This window comes from Monodon monoceros, unplaced genomic scaffold (assembly GCF_005190385.1).
Source record: "Monodon monoceros isolate NGI ecotype Baffin Bay Population unplaced genomic scaffold, NGI_Narwhal_1 Super_Scaffold_21, whole genome shotgun sequence".
Lineage (NCBI taxonomy): Eukaryota > Metazoa > Chordata > Mammalia > Artiodactyla > Monodontidae > Monodon > Monodon monoceros.
Genome location: NW_021703778.1, coordinates 55,704,438 through 55,719,883, shown reverse-complemented (window position 1 = coordinate 55,719,883; position 15,446 = coordinate 55,704,438). Strand labels below are relative to the sequence as shown.

Here is a 15,446-nt window from a genome sequence, read left to right as displayed (position 1 = left end):
CATAGAAAAGTCTTGAAGCTCTTGCTTTAATGCTGATTTGTAATTCTCAACAGCAAGTTGTTCAGCCATAATAACAGTCTGAATATCTCTGTTGCCTGGGGGGTAATCAACCAAATTACAACCTACAGAAAAGTTCTTTCCTGACTATAGCATAGCTGAAAAAGGAACCACCTGGGGTCAGCCAGGTGAGGGCTGGACCATGTGAAGCCATCCAGGCACAAGGCTGAAAGAGGCTTTTCTTTTCACACCCTCAAGGATAACAGTTTTTCCTTGAAGTTGTATGGTTTGCTTGTCACATGACATACATACAATACATAGTTGTTGGATTAAAAACAGTAACAAAGAGATTATTATATTTGAAATTTATTTAGTCCATTTAGCAAATTATCTATTTGACTTAGAGTAGAAGTGAGACTGCTTACTAGTAGTGCTGACAACGAACTATACACTATTTCCATCCCTGCCATTTTACTGTAAATAATATATTTAACAGAAATGACAAATCATTTCTTTATTTATCCCTTTAGTTACTTACTTACAAAATGTATTGTGAATATTTTTGCTTTATTGAAAACAAACCTACTAAAGGGCAGAGATTATACACAAAATCATACACAGATAAGAACCCTTAAATTGCTAACTTCACCTTACCAATAATCTAGTTCTGCTTTTTCTATTTTAATGATAGGTTTCAAATTCAAAACTGCTTTCAACCTACAAATTTAGATATGTAAGAATTACTGGTGAAAACATCAGTTCTGTAGCTTAGCCCCTCTTTTACATGAGTGCTTAATTCAAATTTGCTGTAGTCATCATGGAAATATTGTCTAATGCTGAGAGGTTGGAGGGCAGGTTCCTTCATTCATTTAACAAGTATTTTTCAAATATCTACTCTGTGCCAACACTGTGACGGGTAGTCATTACTTTCATGTTGTCCGTTTTTAATGCTATTTTTTTTTAACTTATTTTTGGCTGTGTTGGGTCTTCATTGCAGCACACGGGCTTTTCTCTAGTTGCGGCGAGCAGGGGCTACTCTGTTGCGGTGCGCGGGCTTCTCATTGCGGTGGCTTCTCTTGCTGCGAAGCATCAGCTCTAGGCACGCAGGCTTCAGTAGATGTGGCACGCAGGCTCAGTAGTTGTGGCTCGCGGGCTCTAGAGCACAGGCTCAGTAGTTGTTGCACACAGGGTTAGTTGCTCCGCGGCATATGGGATCTTCCTGGACCAGGGATCGAACCCGTGTCCCCTGCGTTGGCAGGCGGATTCTTAACCACTGTGCCACCAGGGAAGTCCCTAATGCTCTTTTAGATCTTCCAAAAGACATGTTACTTTAAATCGCATCATCAAGTCAAGAAAACTTTCGTTTTTCTAGCTTAATTCAAGTGCTGAGAATCAGATGCTGTAGAACCACTGATGCAGCCTGATGCTCAGGCTTCTGACAACTGCCATAGTTTAGCAAATGTACGACAGTGAGGCACAGTATGTAAATATAGCATAGCCTGGTGGTTAGGCATCCTGGTTGTGGAACAAGAAAGACCTGGTGGTGAATCCTGGCTCTGCCACTTGCTGGTTGTGTTACTTTGGAAAAGTTACTTAACCTTTCTGAGCCTCAAATTGCTCATCTGTTAGAGTGGGAACTAATAACAGTACACACCTCACTGTATTATAGTGAGGATTAGGTGAGATGACGTGAGTAAAGCACAGAGATCAGCAGTGGCATTTACTAATTGTTCAAGAAATGTGAGCTATTAATAGGAGGGTTAACGCTGATAATGGAAACGGCAGTACTATTTACTTGGTTTCAGGGGCTTCCTTATTTACCTGAATTAACTGAAGTGCATAGAAGGAATAGGGCTTTTGGTTGTTTTTTATTTTTTTCATATTCTGGTTAACAGTATCAAACAAAAAATGTTTCAAGATTTGGTTGTTTAAAATATTTTTGAGACACATTAATCCATTTCATTTTTTTAAACATCTTTATTGGAGTATAATTGCTTTACAATGGTGTGTTAGTTTCTGCTTTACAACAAAATCAATCAGTTATATATATACATATGTTCCCATATCTCTTCCCTCTTGCGTCTCCCTCCCTCCCACCCTCCCTATCCCACCCCTCCAGGCGGTCACAAAGCACTGAGCTGATCTCCCTGTGCTATGTGGCTGCTTCCCACTAGCCGTCTACCTTACGTTTGGTAGTGTATATATGTCCATGCCTCTCTCTCGCTTTGTCACACCTTACCCTTCCCCCTCCCCATATCCTCAAGTCCATTCTCTAGTAGGTCTGTGCCTTTATTCCTGTCTTACCCCTAGGTTCTTCATGACATTTTTTTTCTTAAATTCCATATATATGTGTTAGCATACGGTATTTGTCTTTCTCTTTCTGACTTACTTCACTCTGTATGACAGACTCTAGGTCTGTCCACCTCATTACAAATAGCTCAATTTCGTTTCTTTTTATATTCCTGAGTAATATTCCATCGTATATATGTGCCACATCTTCTTTATCCATTCATCCGATGATGGACACTTAGGTTGTTTCCATCTCCGGGCTATTGTAAATAGAGCTGCAATGAACATTGTGGTACACGACTCTTTTTGAATTATGGTTTTCTCAGGGTATGTGCCCAGTAGTGGGATTGCTGGGTCATATGGTAGTTCTATTTGTAGTTTTTTAAGGAACCTCCATACTGTTCTCCACAGTGGCTGTATCAATTTACATTCCCACCAACAGTGCAAGAGTGTTCCCTTTTCTCCACACCCTCTCCAGCATTTATTGTGTCTAGATTTTTTGATGATGGCCATTCTGACTGGTATGAGATGATATCTCATTGTAGTTTTGATTTGCATTTCTCTAATGATTAATGATGTTGAGCATTCTTTCATGTGTTTGTTGGCAATCTGTATATCTTCTTTGGAGAAATGTCTATTTAGGTCTTCTGCCCATTTTTGGATTGGGTTGTTTTTTTGTTATTGAGCTGCATGAGCTGCTTGTAAATTTTGGAAATTAATCCTTTGTCAGTTGCTTCATTTGCAAATATTTTCTCCCATTCTGAGCGTTGTCTTTTGGTCTTGTTTATGGTTTCCTTTGCTGTGCAAAAGCTTTGAAGTTTCATTAGGTCCCATTTGTTTATTTTTGTTTTTATTTCCATTTCTCTAGGAGGTGGGTCAAAAAGGATCTTGCTGTGATTTATGTCATAGAGTTTCTGCCTATGTTTTCCTCTAAGAGTTTGACAGTTTCTGGCCTTACATTTAGGTCTTTAATCCATTTTGAGCTTATTTTTGTGTATGGTGTTAGGGAGTGATCTAATCTCATACTTTTACATGTACCCGTCCAGTTTTGCCAGCACCACTTATCGAAGAGGCTGTCCTTTCTCCACTGTACATTCCTGCCTTCTTTATCATAGATAAGGTGACCATATGTGCGTGGGTTTATCTCTGGGTTTTCTATCCTGTTCCATTGATCTATCTTTCTGTTTCTGTGTAATCCATTTCAAAGATTAAAATGAAATATATGTTAACATTTTTTATATGGGCCGAGTTCCTGTAGGCTTTGGCGGGGGGGTCTCATAATATCCATTTACTGGGACAGAACGTTACTGTAGATACAAACGTTTCAGAAAATTTGTACTAAGCACAGAACAAAATCTAAATATTTATTTAGCTAAATACCAAATCTAATCTTGTCTCTTTCTCCAAAAAGTGTAGTGCTAACAAAATTCTAGTGAATTCAAAGTGCCTGACAGTTGGGTTCTTGTTTTACTGTCTCATTATAACTAATTTTGTTTATTAACTATACAGAAAATAAATTTACCTGATCTGAACATTGTTAATTGATAAAACAAATTAAAAATAGCTTCTAATGAATTAAATATTTTCATGTTATAGTTGTAAGAATTTTACTCACAATCGCCACAGGGTCATTGCTGCGGGTTGCGGCCAGGCTGAACTTTTTCACGTGAGTATTGGTCTCCAGAGCCTTTGCAAATTCCTTCAGGGTTGGAATTGGAATGTTCTAAGATGAGGAAGACACAGATCCTTGATGAATCATTCTGCAGCACCTTCACCCCAAGCTAAGGACCAACAGCTTTTAAATACCTTGTATGTTTAGATGTTACCCTTTCTAAAAGACTTTCATCACCCATTCTCTAGCAGCCAACCTATCCTAAACCAAATAGCACCACTTAGTGTCCAATAAGGGAATCTAACACAATGTGACATTCTGGTATCACTTCTGTTTACCCTACTGTCCAAATTATGCATACAGCACACTTTCCTCTTTCCTTCTTTCATTGTCTATATTTTAGCCAGACTGACCTGCTTGCCATTCTTTTACTATCCCATGGTCTTTCTTTTGTCCATACCTTTAGATATGCTTTTCCTTTTGCCTACAAATTTCTTTATCCTTTGCTCTAATTCCTACTCAGCCTTCAAGACCTAGCAGAAATATCACCTCCTTGGTTTATTGGCTCTCCTAGGCAGGATCAAAATTTTCCTTACCCACAATTCCACATGTGGGGGCTGACCACATCATGTAATTATTCGCTTAGTGTTTTTCTCGTAATTTAAGTTCTTCAGAATGAATACCACGTGACTCTTACTTCCTCTTCCACAGCACTTAGCCTAGTACTGGGCACTGGGGAGGCAGACAATACAGGGCACAGCTAGAGGCTAATGTGAGTTTACAGAACACTACAGGCCAGCTCTGTGACTGTGGGCAACTGAACCTCTTTAAGTCCCACTAAGGATTCAATGAGATAATGAATTTCAAGTATTTAGCAAAGGATATGGCACATAGCGAGTACTTAATAAAAATCAGTTAATATTATTAAATGCTAGAAACTGGCCCAAAAAGAATGAACAAAAAAGATGTCAGGCAGTGCTCTCTCCTCTCTCTCTCTCTCTCTCCCCCTCTCTCTCTCTCTCTCTCACACACACATACACACATCTTACCCTCCCTTTGAGAGTGACATGACTTATGGTCAAAGCAGAAGTGACAATGTGTGACTTCAGAGAATAGGTCATAAAAGGCACTGTGGCTTCCAGCTTAGTTTCTCTTTTTTTCTCTTGGATCACTTGCTCTGGGGGAAGCCAGTTGTCATGATGTGAGGACACTCAGGCAGCCCTACTGAGAGATCCACGTTCTGAGAAACTAAGGCCTCCTGCCAACAGACACATGACTGCGCCATCTTGGAAATGGATTTCTGTGCCCTCGTCAAGTCTTCACACAAGTGCAGCTCTGGCTGACAGCTTTACTATAGCCTCATTTGAGACCCTGAGCCACAGCAACCCAGCCCAGTCACTCCCAGATTCCTGACACTCAGAAATTATGTGAAATAATAACTGTTTGTTGTTTTGGAGTAATTTGTTACTCAGCAATAGATAGCTAATACACTGTGTATAACACAAGTACTGTGATTCTTTTCAAAGAATTCTAGGAATCACTCTTTTTAAAAAACCCACTTCTTTCAAATAGGATATTGTGCCTCAAAATCCAGTTGAGTACAAAGGATTTTAAACAGGTGTAAAACAGGCAATCAGTCATCTCCAGTAAGTTTTCTGACCTCAACGGACAACATTCGTAATGAAATACCTTAATGTTGTTGAGGTTGACCTCTTGCAGGCTGCGGTCATTGGCTTTCATCTGCTGCAGACTTACTTCCACATTTGTGGGATTGGGTGGTTCCTCAAATACTGGCTTGACCTTTTCACCTTTGACCACATCTAAGACACAAGTTTTAATTTTAAAAATAAAATGTAAGGGCTCTCCCATAAAAATCAGAGATGACGTCCCCCAAAATGACCTTCCTTTCATATGCTCTGATTCTAATAATACTCCGATATCAATGACAGTAAGCTTACTCTCAACTAAGCAAGCACAGGAATGGTATGATTCTGAGTTACAGCCTCAAAGGTGGGTGTTTTTCACCTGCAATGAGAAGTCTCAGTGGCTGATGCTCCATGGGGCCAAAAGTGCAGGAGGCCCTACAGCAAACTCCAACACCCAAAAGAATACCCGTGGGTAGTTACTGCTGCTCCACATGGACCTCTTTCAGACTATAATAACCAAACCAAAGAATCTAAGATGCAAAACTATGAGTCTCTTTTTTTTTTTTTTTTTTTGCGGTACGCGGGCCTCTCACTGCTGTGGCCTCTCCCGTTGTGGAGCACAGGCTCCGGACACGCAGGCTCAGTGGCCATGGCTCACGGGCCCAGCCGCTCCGTGGCATGTGGGATCTTCCCGGACTGGGGCACCATCCCGTGTCCCCTGCATCAGCAGGCGGACTCTCAACCACTGCGCCACCAGGGAAGCCCAAAAATGAGTCTCTTTATTTCCCAAACCTTAATCCTCCCCTGGCCCACCGTCCTCTGAGTTCCATTTTGGAGCTTTAATTTTGAGGATGGTATGGGAAGAGAAAGGAATAGAAAAGAAGAATGGAAGAATTCTCAAAAGCAGTTAACAGAAAATGTATGCAATATGTGTAACATACAAAGGGTTCATATCCCAAGATACATAGAGCTCCTACAAGTCAATAATACAACCCAATCGAAAATGAACAACTAATGATCAGAGGAATCTCTATCAGTCAACCAAAAAAGGTAATAAGTAATTAAACTCTGAAATTTAAAAATGAGATACCATTTGATTAGCCAAGAAATGTAAAAAGAGAATATTCAGAGTTGGCAACAATGTGGAGGAAAAAGCATCCTCATACATTGTTGGTGGGAATGTAAACTGGTACAAATTTTCTGGAAAAGTAATTTGGCATTATCTATTTTTTAAAAAATTTATTTTATTTATTTTTATTTTTGGTTGCATTGCGTCTTCGTTGCAGTGCGTGGGCTTCTCATTGCAGTGGCTTCTCTTATTGAGAAGCACGGCACGCGGGCTTCAGTAGTTGTGGCGCACAGGCTTAGTTGCTCCACGGCATGTGGGATCTGCCTGGGCCAGGGCTCGAACCCGTGTCCCCTGCATAGGCAGGAGGATTCTTAACCACTGCACCACCAGGGAAGCGCAGCATTATCTATTAAAATATAAAATGTGGATACTTTATGACCCAGCAATTCTATATCTAAAAGTCTAATCTACAGAAAAAGTAGCATGAATATATGAAGATATATATTTATGGATGTTCACTGATACGTTACTTATGACAGCAAAACATGATAAACAAAATGTCCATCAAGGGCTTCCCTGGTGGCGCAGTGGTTGAGAATCTGCCTGCCAATGCAGGGGACACAGGTTCGAGCCCTGGTCTGGGAAGATCCCACATGCCGCGGAGCAACTAGGCCCGTGAGCCACAACCACTGAGCCTGCACGTCTGGAGCCTGTGCTCCACAACAAGAGAGGCCGCGATAGTGAGAGGTCCACGCACCGCGATGAAGAGTGGCTCCTGCTCGCAGCAACTGGAGAAAGCCCTCACACAGAAACGAAGACCCAACACAGCCAAAAATACATAAAAAAATAAAATAAAATAAATTAAAAAAAAATCCATCAATGCAAAAATGGTAAACAAGTTATAGCATAATCACATAATACGAGGCTATCTATTCATTAGAAGAATGAGGTAAACCTACAGGTATTGATAAGAGAAGAGAATCACAATTTGAAAAAAATGTTAATGAAAAATGAAATACTTAGGTATAAATCTAACTATATATATGTATATATATACATATATATGTGTGTGTATGTATATATATATATATATATATATATATATATAAAATCTGCATGAAGAAAACTACAAACCTGTGCTGAAAGAAATCAAAGAAGAACTAAATGGAGAGATATTTCATGGATAGATTCAATATTGTCAAGATGTCAGTTCTTCCCAAATTGACCTATAGATTCAATGCAATCCCAATCAAAATTCCAGAAAGTTATTTTGTAGATATCAAAAAACTGATTCTAAAGTTTATATAGAGAGGCAAAATACTCAGAATAGCCAACACAATACTGAAAGAGAAGAACAAAATTAGAGAATTGACACTATCCAAATTCAAGACTTAAAGCTATAGAAAGCAAGACAGTGTGGTATTGGTGAAAATATACAAACAGATCAATGGAACAGAATGGAGAATCCATAAAGAGACCCACATAAATATAGTCAACTGATCTTTGACAAATGAGCAAAGGTAATACAGTGGAGAAAAGAACAGTCTTTCAACAAATGGTGCTGGAACAACTGGACATCCACATGAAAAAAAAAAGTGAATCTAGGCACAGACCTTACACCCTTCACAAAAATTAACTCAAAATGGATCACAGACCTAAATATAAAATGCAAAACTATGAGACAGATAACATAGGATAAAATCTAGATGACCTTGGGTTTGGAGATGAATTTTTAGACACAGCCCCAAAGGCATAATCCATGAAAGGAAGAACTGATAACCTGGATTGCATTAAAATAAAAAATTTCCACCCTGCGAAAAATACTCTCAAGAGAATGAGGAGATGAACCACAGACTGGGAGAAAATGTTTGCAAAAGACATATCTGATAGGGCTTCCCTAGTGGCGCAGTGGTTGAGAGTCCGCCTGCCGATGCAGGGGACACGGGTTCATGCCCCGGTCCGGGAAGATCCCACATGCCGCGGAGCGGCTGGGCCCGTGAGCCACGGCCGCTGAGCGTGCGCGTCCAGAACCTGTGCTCCGCAACGGGAGAGGCCACAACAGTGAGAGGCCCGCGTACCGCAAAGAAAAAAAAAAAAAGACATATCTGACAGACTCACAAATGTAGCGAACAGATTAGTGGTTACCAGTAGGGGGAGGGAAGAGGGGAGGGGCAATATAGGGGTAGAGGGGAAAAAAAGGGTTATTATGGGATTATTTGAAATCATGTGTATGAAACTTTTGAAATTTGTAAAGCACTATAGAATTTTTAAAAATCTTTCATTCATTAAAAAAAAAATCAGAAAAAAAGACACATCTGATAAAGGACTTATCCAATATATACAAAGAACTCTTGAAACTCAACGGTAAGAAAACAACCTGATTTTTAAAATGGGCCAAAGAACTTAACAGATATCTCACCAAAGAAGACATACAAATGACAAATATGCATATGAAAAGATGTTCCACATCATATTTGTCAGGGAAATGCAAATTAAAATAATGAGATACCACTACACATCTATTAGAATGCCCAGAGTCTGGAACCCTGGCAAAACCAAACGCTGGTGAGGGTGTGGAGCAACAGGAACTCTCATTCTATGCTAGTGGGAATCCAAAATGGTACAGCCATTTTGGAAGACAGTTTTGTGGTTTCTCACAAAACCAAACGCCTTGCCGTAAGATCCAGCAATCGGGCTCCTTGATATTTACCCAAAGGAGCTGAAAATTTATGTCTAAAACCTGAACACAGATATTTATAGCAGCTTTATTCATAATTTCCAAAATTTGGAAGCAACCAAGATGTCCTTCAGTAGGTGAACTGATAAATAAACTGTGGTATATCCAGATAACAGAATACTATTCAGCATTAAAAAGAAATGATCTATCTCTACCATATGACTCAGCAATTCCACTACTCGGTATATGTCTGAAAAAAACAAAACCACTAACTTAAAAAGATACATGCACCCCAATGTTCATAGCAGCATTATTTACAATTGCCAAGATATGGAAGCAACCTAAGTGTACATCAACAGATGAATGGATAATATATATGGAATACTACTCAGTCATAATAAAGAATGAAATTTTACCATTTACAACAACATGGATGAACTTGGAGGGTATTATGTTAAGTGAAATAAGTCAGACAGAGAAAGACAAATCCTGTATGATGTCACTTATATGTGGAATCTAAAAAATAAAACAAATTAGTGAGTATAACAAAAAGGACAGACTCACAGATACATAGAACAAACTAGTGGTTACCAGTGGGGAGAGGGAAGAGGGGAGGGGCAAGATGGGGGAGGGGATTAAGAAGTACAAATAAACTACAGGGATATATTATACAACACAGGGAATATAGCCCATATTTTATAATAACTATAAATGGAGTATAACCTTTAAAAGTTGTGAATCACTATATTGTATACCTGTAACATGTAATATTGTACATCAACTATATCTCAGTTAAAAAAATAAATGATCTATGAAGCCATGAAAAGACATAGAGCAACCTTAAATGCATATTATTAAGTAAAAGAAGCCAGTCTGAATAGGCTACATACTGTATGATTCCAACTATATGACATTCTGGAAAAGGCAAAATGATGGAGACAAAAGATCAGGGGTTGCCAGAGATTAGCAGGGAAGGAGAAGTAAATAGGCAGAGCACAGAGGAACTTTAGGGCAGTGAAACTACTCTGCCTGATACTGTAATGGTGGAAACATGTCATTGTTAATTTGTCCAAACCCAGAGAATGTACAACTCCAAGAGTGAGCCCTAATGTAAACTATGGACTCGGTGATAACGATGTGTCAACGTAAGTTCATCAACTGTAGAAACCGTACCACTCTGTGTAGCATGTTGATAAATGGGGGAGGCTGTGCATGTGGAGGGTCAGGGGGTATATGGGAAATCTCTGTGCCTTTCTCTCAATTTTGCCATGAACACAAAACTGCTCTAAAAAAATTAAGTCTTTTAAAAAGTTAATGATATGTGTGTGTATGTGTATGTATAAAAACCCAGAAGGTTATGCACCAGACTTTTAATAACAAACATGTTGTCAGAATGTTACCCTTTGATACTGAAATTAAAAGGATGAACACTTTGCATCTGTATGCATAAGCAAACAGAAGGTAAATAAAAGGAATATTGCTCATTGTCTGGGTAAATTACCCTGTATAAACATCAACTGATAAATATACTGCTGAGACTAGAAAGCATTGCCCAAATCACTGTCAAAGAGAATAAAATATAATTAATCTAAGAAAAGCTGTGATCTTCTGTGAGTTTTCATAGTACCTGGATCACAATGTACTGAAATTACCTCATTACTGATCCATCCCTCCCACGGATAGATAAGTTCCTTTGGGCAGGGACCACCTTTTTTACCTTTGTACCTAAGCCTAGGACATTCCTGAAACAGCAGGTATTTAGTAAATGACCGATGAATGAGTGAGAGAGTCTAATGAACTGTACGTTTCTCCAGAAAATGGTGACACAGAAGATAGCGGTCTGGTGCATTCTGTGCCAGCAAGTCCATGCCAGTGTGTCTTTCATGCTCTCCGGGGGAAGCAGTTATTCAAATTCTAATGACAAACATCCGTTACTGAGGCAAAAAGGCACTCGAATAGAGTAGGAAACTTATCTGATACCAGAGTTGATTAAAACATCGTTAAGAACATAAAACTCTGCATTCTGTGCTAAGCAACCTTTTTGTTTGTTTCTTTGTTTTTGTTTTTTGCGGTACGCGGGCCTCTCACTGCTGTGGCCTCTCCCGCTGCGGAGCACAGGCTCCGGACGCGCAGGCTCAGCGGCCATGGCCCACGGGCCCAGCCGCTCCGCGGCATGTGGGATCTTCCCGGACCGGGGCACGAACCTGTGTCCCCTGCACCGGCAGGTGGACTCTCAACCACTGCGCCACCAGGGAAGCCCTAAGCAACCTTTTTTATCAGTAATTTTCTCTTTTGACTGAACAGACCTATCAAGACAGTATGTTCTGGGCAAAACACTGATTGGTACTAGTTACGCTGCCAGACAGAGCTCCCAGTATTGGCTAGTCTATCCTGGTTTGACTGCTCAGAGCCTAGTGATCCTTGGTGAACTGGCAAAAACCACCTTCAAAGCCTAAAAGAATTCTGGACTCCCCAGGGGGCCCAGTCAACAGGCCTCTTTCCTACCAGCAACACCTGGAGGCTCCCAAGTTTCATAAAACCACAGATTTCACGTCAGCTTACTTCTCACATGCCCTTTGCCGCCTTTCGTGCTGGCCGTTTCTTCATCAAACTTGGGATTGTTGAGCAAATTGTGTACTCCAAGAACAGCTGAAAGCAAAGATAATCAGTGAATAAACCTTAAGTTTGAGAAAGCATGTTAAGATGTCCAGATTGTTAATTTGCCCCTCGAAGAACAATTCTTCATATCATAAAGATAAGTCTCCAGACCCTCTTGCCTTGCAAAGTGCATGACACATGTATAGTATGAAATAAGCTTATTTAAAAAAAAAAAAGAAACCCTCCTCCCAAGACCACTGGCAATCTTCACATGTCTTTCTACATCTATACGTGTAGAATCATGTAGGATCTGAGGGACAATGGTCTCGTCATAGCTCCACACTGAAAATCTGCATAGATGTCCTAGTTAAGTAGATTCATCCCTTATGTTTTCTCATCTGTAAAATGTGAACGTAGGACTGAGTCTAAGGATAGTTTAAGAGCTAACATAATACATACTATGGCATGTAGTTTTTCCAGAGACAAAGAGCAGAAAGATCATGGGCCTTTTCCAATGTAAGCCTCCCCATCTCTCCCATCTGTCAGTACCAAAAAGAGTGGTTCTTTGCCCATCTAGAACATCCCAGGGTGGGAAATAAGAGATGTCAACAATAAAAAGTCAGATAAGCAGGCTGACATTTTTGAGTCTCTTGTACTACATGGAACTTACACCAGGGGGCAGTACAGTATGCAGGGGACAGCACTGGGGTGACAACACTGAGCATGCTCTAACTCCAACTGCCCAGCTTTCCCTTTGCTAAGGAAATTCCAGGTGAGAAATTACAGGTGGCCGCCTGGGGAAGGATCCCAGAATAGTCTGCCAACAGGTGGCAGAAGCGCACCTGAGCTCCTCACGCGCTGTAATCTATACCTTAGAAGGAGGGGGGCAGCCCGTACAGCTGAGAAAGGGCAAATGCTCAGAACCAGCGAGTCTAGGGGTTGAGAGTGGCAGTCAGCCAGAGCTTAAATCCAAGCTCTGTCACGTACTATCTGTATGACTTGAGAAGTTTCCCCATCTGTAAAATAGGGTAATAATTACACTTTACCTACTACAAAGGTTAAATGACTTCCTATGTGTTAGATGCAGGTGCCTCAACTCCTGCAGTGACTTCTGAGAGGGTTTCAAATATGTGAGCTTAATATTGACCACTGATATCATCACAGAAGGAATGAAAATGTAGCTGAGATGGTTGGCATGCTGTTAGAATAAGGCATAACTGGTTCTCATGGAAGGAAGGAGATTATTATTACTTACGTATTCCAATGGAATAACAATGTGAGAATTCTTGCCAAAGCTGTGGACTGTTTCTCAAAGCACCTCTATCCTGGGAGGACCTAATGACCCTAATAATCCAAATTTCCATCCAATGAGTACACAAATATGTTGGTACATGCATGGAATCTTTTTCAAAGGAAATGTAAGAAACGGGAGGGGACTTAGGAACGAGGGTGAGAGACTTTTCATTACATATTCTTTTGTACTATTTGGGTTTTTTTTCCTATCTGTACGTATAACCAATTCACATAATTATAATTACTGTATTGTTGCTATTGTTAAGAAAACTAGAAAAAATCAGCAGATTGGGCTGAATATGGATTTACTTTACTGGGGAAATGTAACAATAAATTGGTCCTGCTCCATGGTTAGGCTAACAGAATCAAAATTGAACAGTGACTGTGGGGAAGAACAAGAAATTTTGTGATGGAAACAGAAATTCTGTGATGATAAAATGCCAAATGGGGAGCTTCCCTGGTGGCACAGTGGTTGAGAGTCCGCCTGCTGACGCAGGCGACACGGGTTCGTGCCCTGGTCCAGGAAGATCCCACATGCCGCGGAGCAGATGAGCCCGTGAGCCATGGCCGCTGAGCCTGTGCATCCGGAGCCTGTGCTCCGCAGCGGGAGAGGCCACAACAGTGAGAGGCCCGCGTACCGCAAAAAAAAAAAAAAAAAAAAAAAGCCAAATGTGAAGCTCTTTAGAAAGCATAAGCACTGTGGGTTTATTCAGTTCTGAACACTCCTTCGTATTTATTCTCTTTGATTTCTCACAGTCACTCTCGGATTTCGTACGACCGGTACTATTGGGAGTAGTTTACAGCTGAAATATGATTTTACATTTTATAGCTGAGATACAGCAAAATGTTTGCTCAGAGAGGTTTAAGTCACCTGCATCCAGCCTTATAGCTGCCTAAAGGCTGAACTCAACCTGGTATCACAGTAACAATCAGTAGTTACACAGGAGCTCAAAGGCTGCTGCCAGGCGGGTCAGTGCCCGTCTGGAGGCCACAGAGCCAGACAGGAAAGTTTCCCAGAGCTGAGGACTAACCTGCAAGATCGTAGAGTTCAGTGTCGGAGGCGCTGGCCAAAGCTTCTTCCAGTTCTGGGTCAAGGGTCACTTTTTCTTCTTTATGAGTTTCTATGGGCTTTTCTTTGGGGATAAAGACTCTCCCTTTAAATCAGAAGAAAAACAAAAACCATTGTGTGCTGCTGCCTTGTTGTAGGGTAAGTGAACTAACCAGAGAATGTGCAGCTCTGGCCATTAAAAGCTGAAGCATTAGACCATTGCACATCTAACTGGGACTCCTTAACTTCTGGGATGATGCCAATATCAAAAATCCACTATTAGAGGAAGGAAGATCAGAGGAGGAATCCTGCATTCTGCAACACAGAGATCTGAGGCGGCAGAGAGGGAAACAGGGGCTTCTACCTCCCTATCATGGGCAGCATTGCCCTTAGACCTGGGCAAGAGGGGCCCTGCCATGAGCCCTCTGCTCTAGAGGGGCCCAACTCTGGATGCACACCCGTCCTCACTGCCTGCATCCCACTGAGGGAGGAGTCACGGGGACAAAGGGACATTCCATCCAGAATACAGGCCACCTGCTAGACTATACCCCAGGCACCTGGGGCCCTGCAATTCCCTGCCAAAGAGCCTGAACCTGCTTCCAGGGCCTGCATGAGTCCCTTCCCCATGTCCATCCTCCTGAAGGCAGGTCACACTGCTGGGGTGTGCACCCACGGGCCAACAGGATGCTGTCTGTGAGTGAGCATGGATGAAGCTTGGATATGTAGGCTGGGGTGTCAGCCATGGTGCTTGAGGCCTTGGCAGTGCAGGATGGACCCATATCCCTATGTGGAGCTCTCTGAAGTCCAAGAATATTGGCCTAGGTAGGAGGACAGCACATATTTTAACAGTTTGTTAGCCTTTACATATTTATAAAAATGGCACATGGACTTCTATTTGTATTCTTGCCTTGGATCCTGCATATGGGGGGCAGATGCGTCCAAACAGCCCCAGGGGCTCCTGAGATCCCCCTCCTAGAGTTTTCCTCCTACGAACTGAGATTGTAGGCAACCAGCATGCTGTATCTAGGGTACCTGACTAGTGCTGTGACCCGGAGACACAGTCACCTTTCTAGAGCACATCAAAGTCTGCCTGACTTAAAAGGAAAAATCAGGGTTGTCATATTTAGAGATGCGGAGTTCTGAGCAGCAACACACTGTGCTACCCAAATATGCATTCTCTGCCACCACCTCCCACTTCATCCTGTCAGTCTGATTCC

General features: G+C 41.3%; 1 protein-coding gene across 1 annotated transcript in view; it reads right to left on the bottom strand.

Moving 5' to 3' along the window:
- The window catches only part of TMOD2 (tropomodulin 2), a 47,004-nt gene that overhangs the window by 13,046 nt on the left and 18,512 nt on the right, over nucleotides 1-15,446 (bottom strand). The window contains exons 4-7 of the mRNA XM_029239430.1: nucleotides 14,213-14,335; nucleotides 11,853-11,939; nucleotides 5,588-5,718; nucleotides 3,902-4,009 (exon numbers count right to left, since the gene is read on the bottom strand). Of these exons, the coding sequence (XP_029095263.1) occupies nucleotides 3,902-4,009; nucleotides 5,588-5,718; nucleotides 11,853-11,939; nucleotides 14,213-14,335 (449 nt within the window). The remainder of the gene's footprint in view (nucleotides 1-3,901; nucleotides 4,010-5,587; nucleotides 5,719-11,852; nucleotides 11,940-14,212; nucleotides 14,336-15,446) is intronic.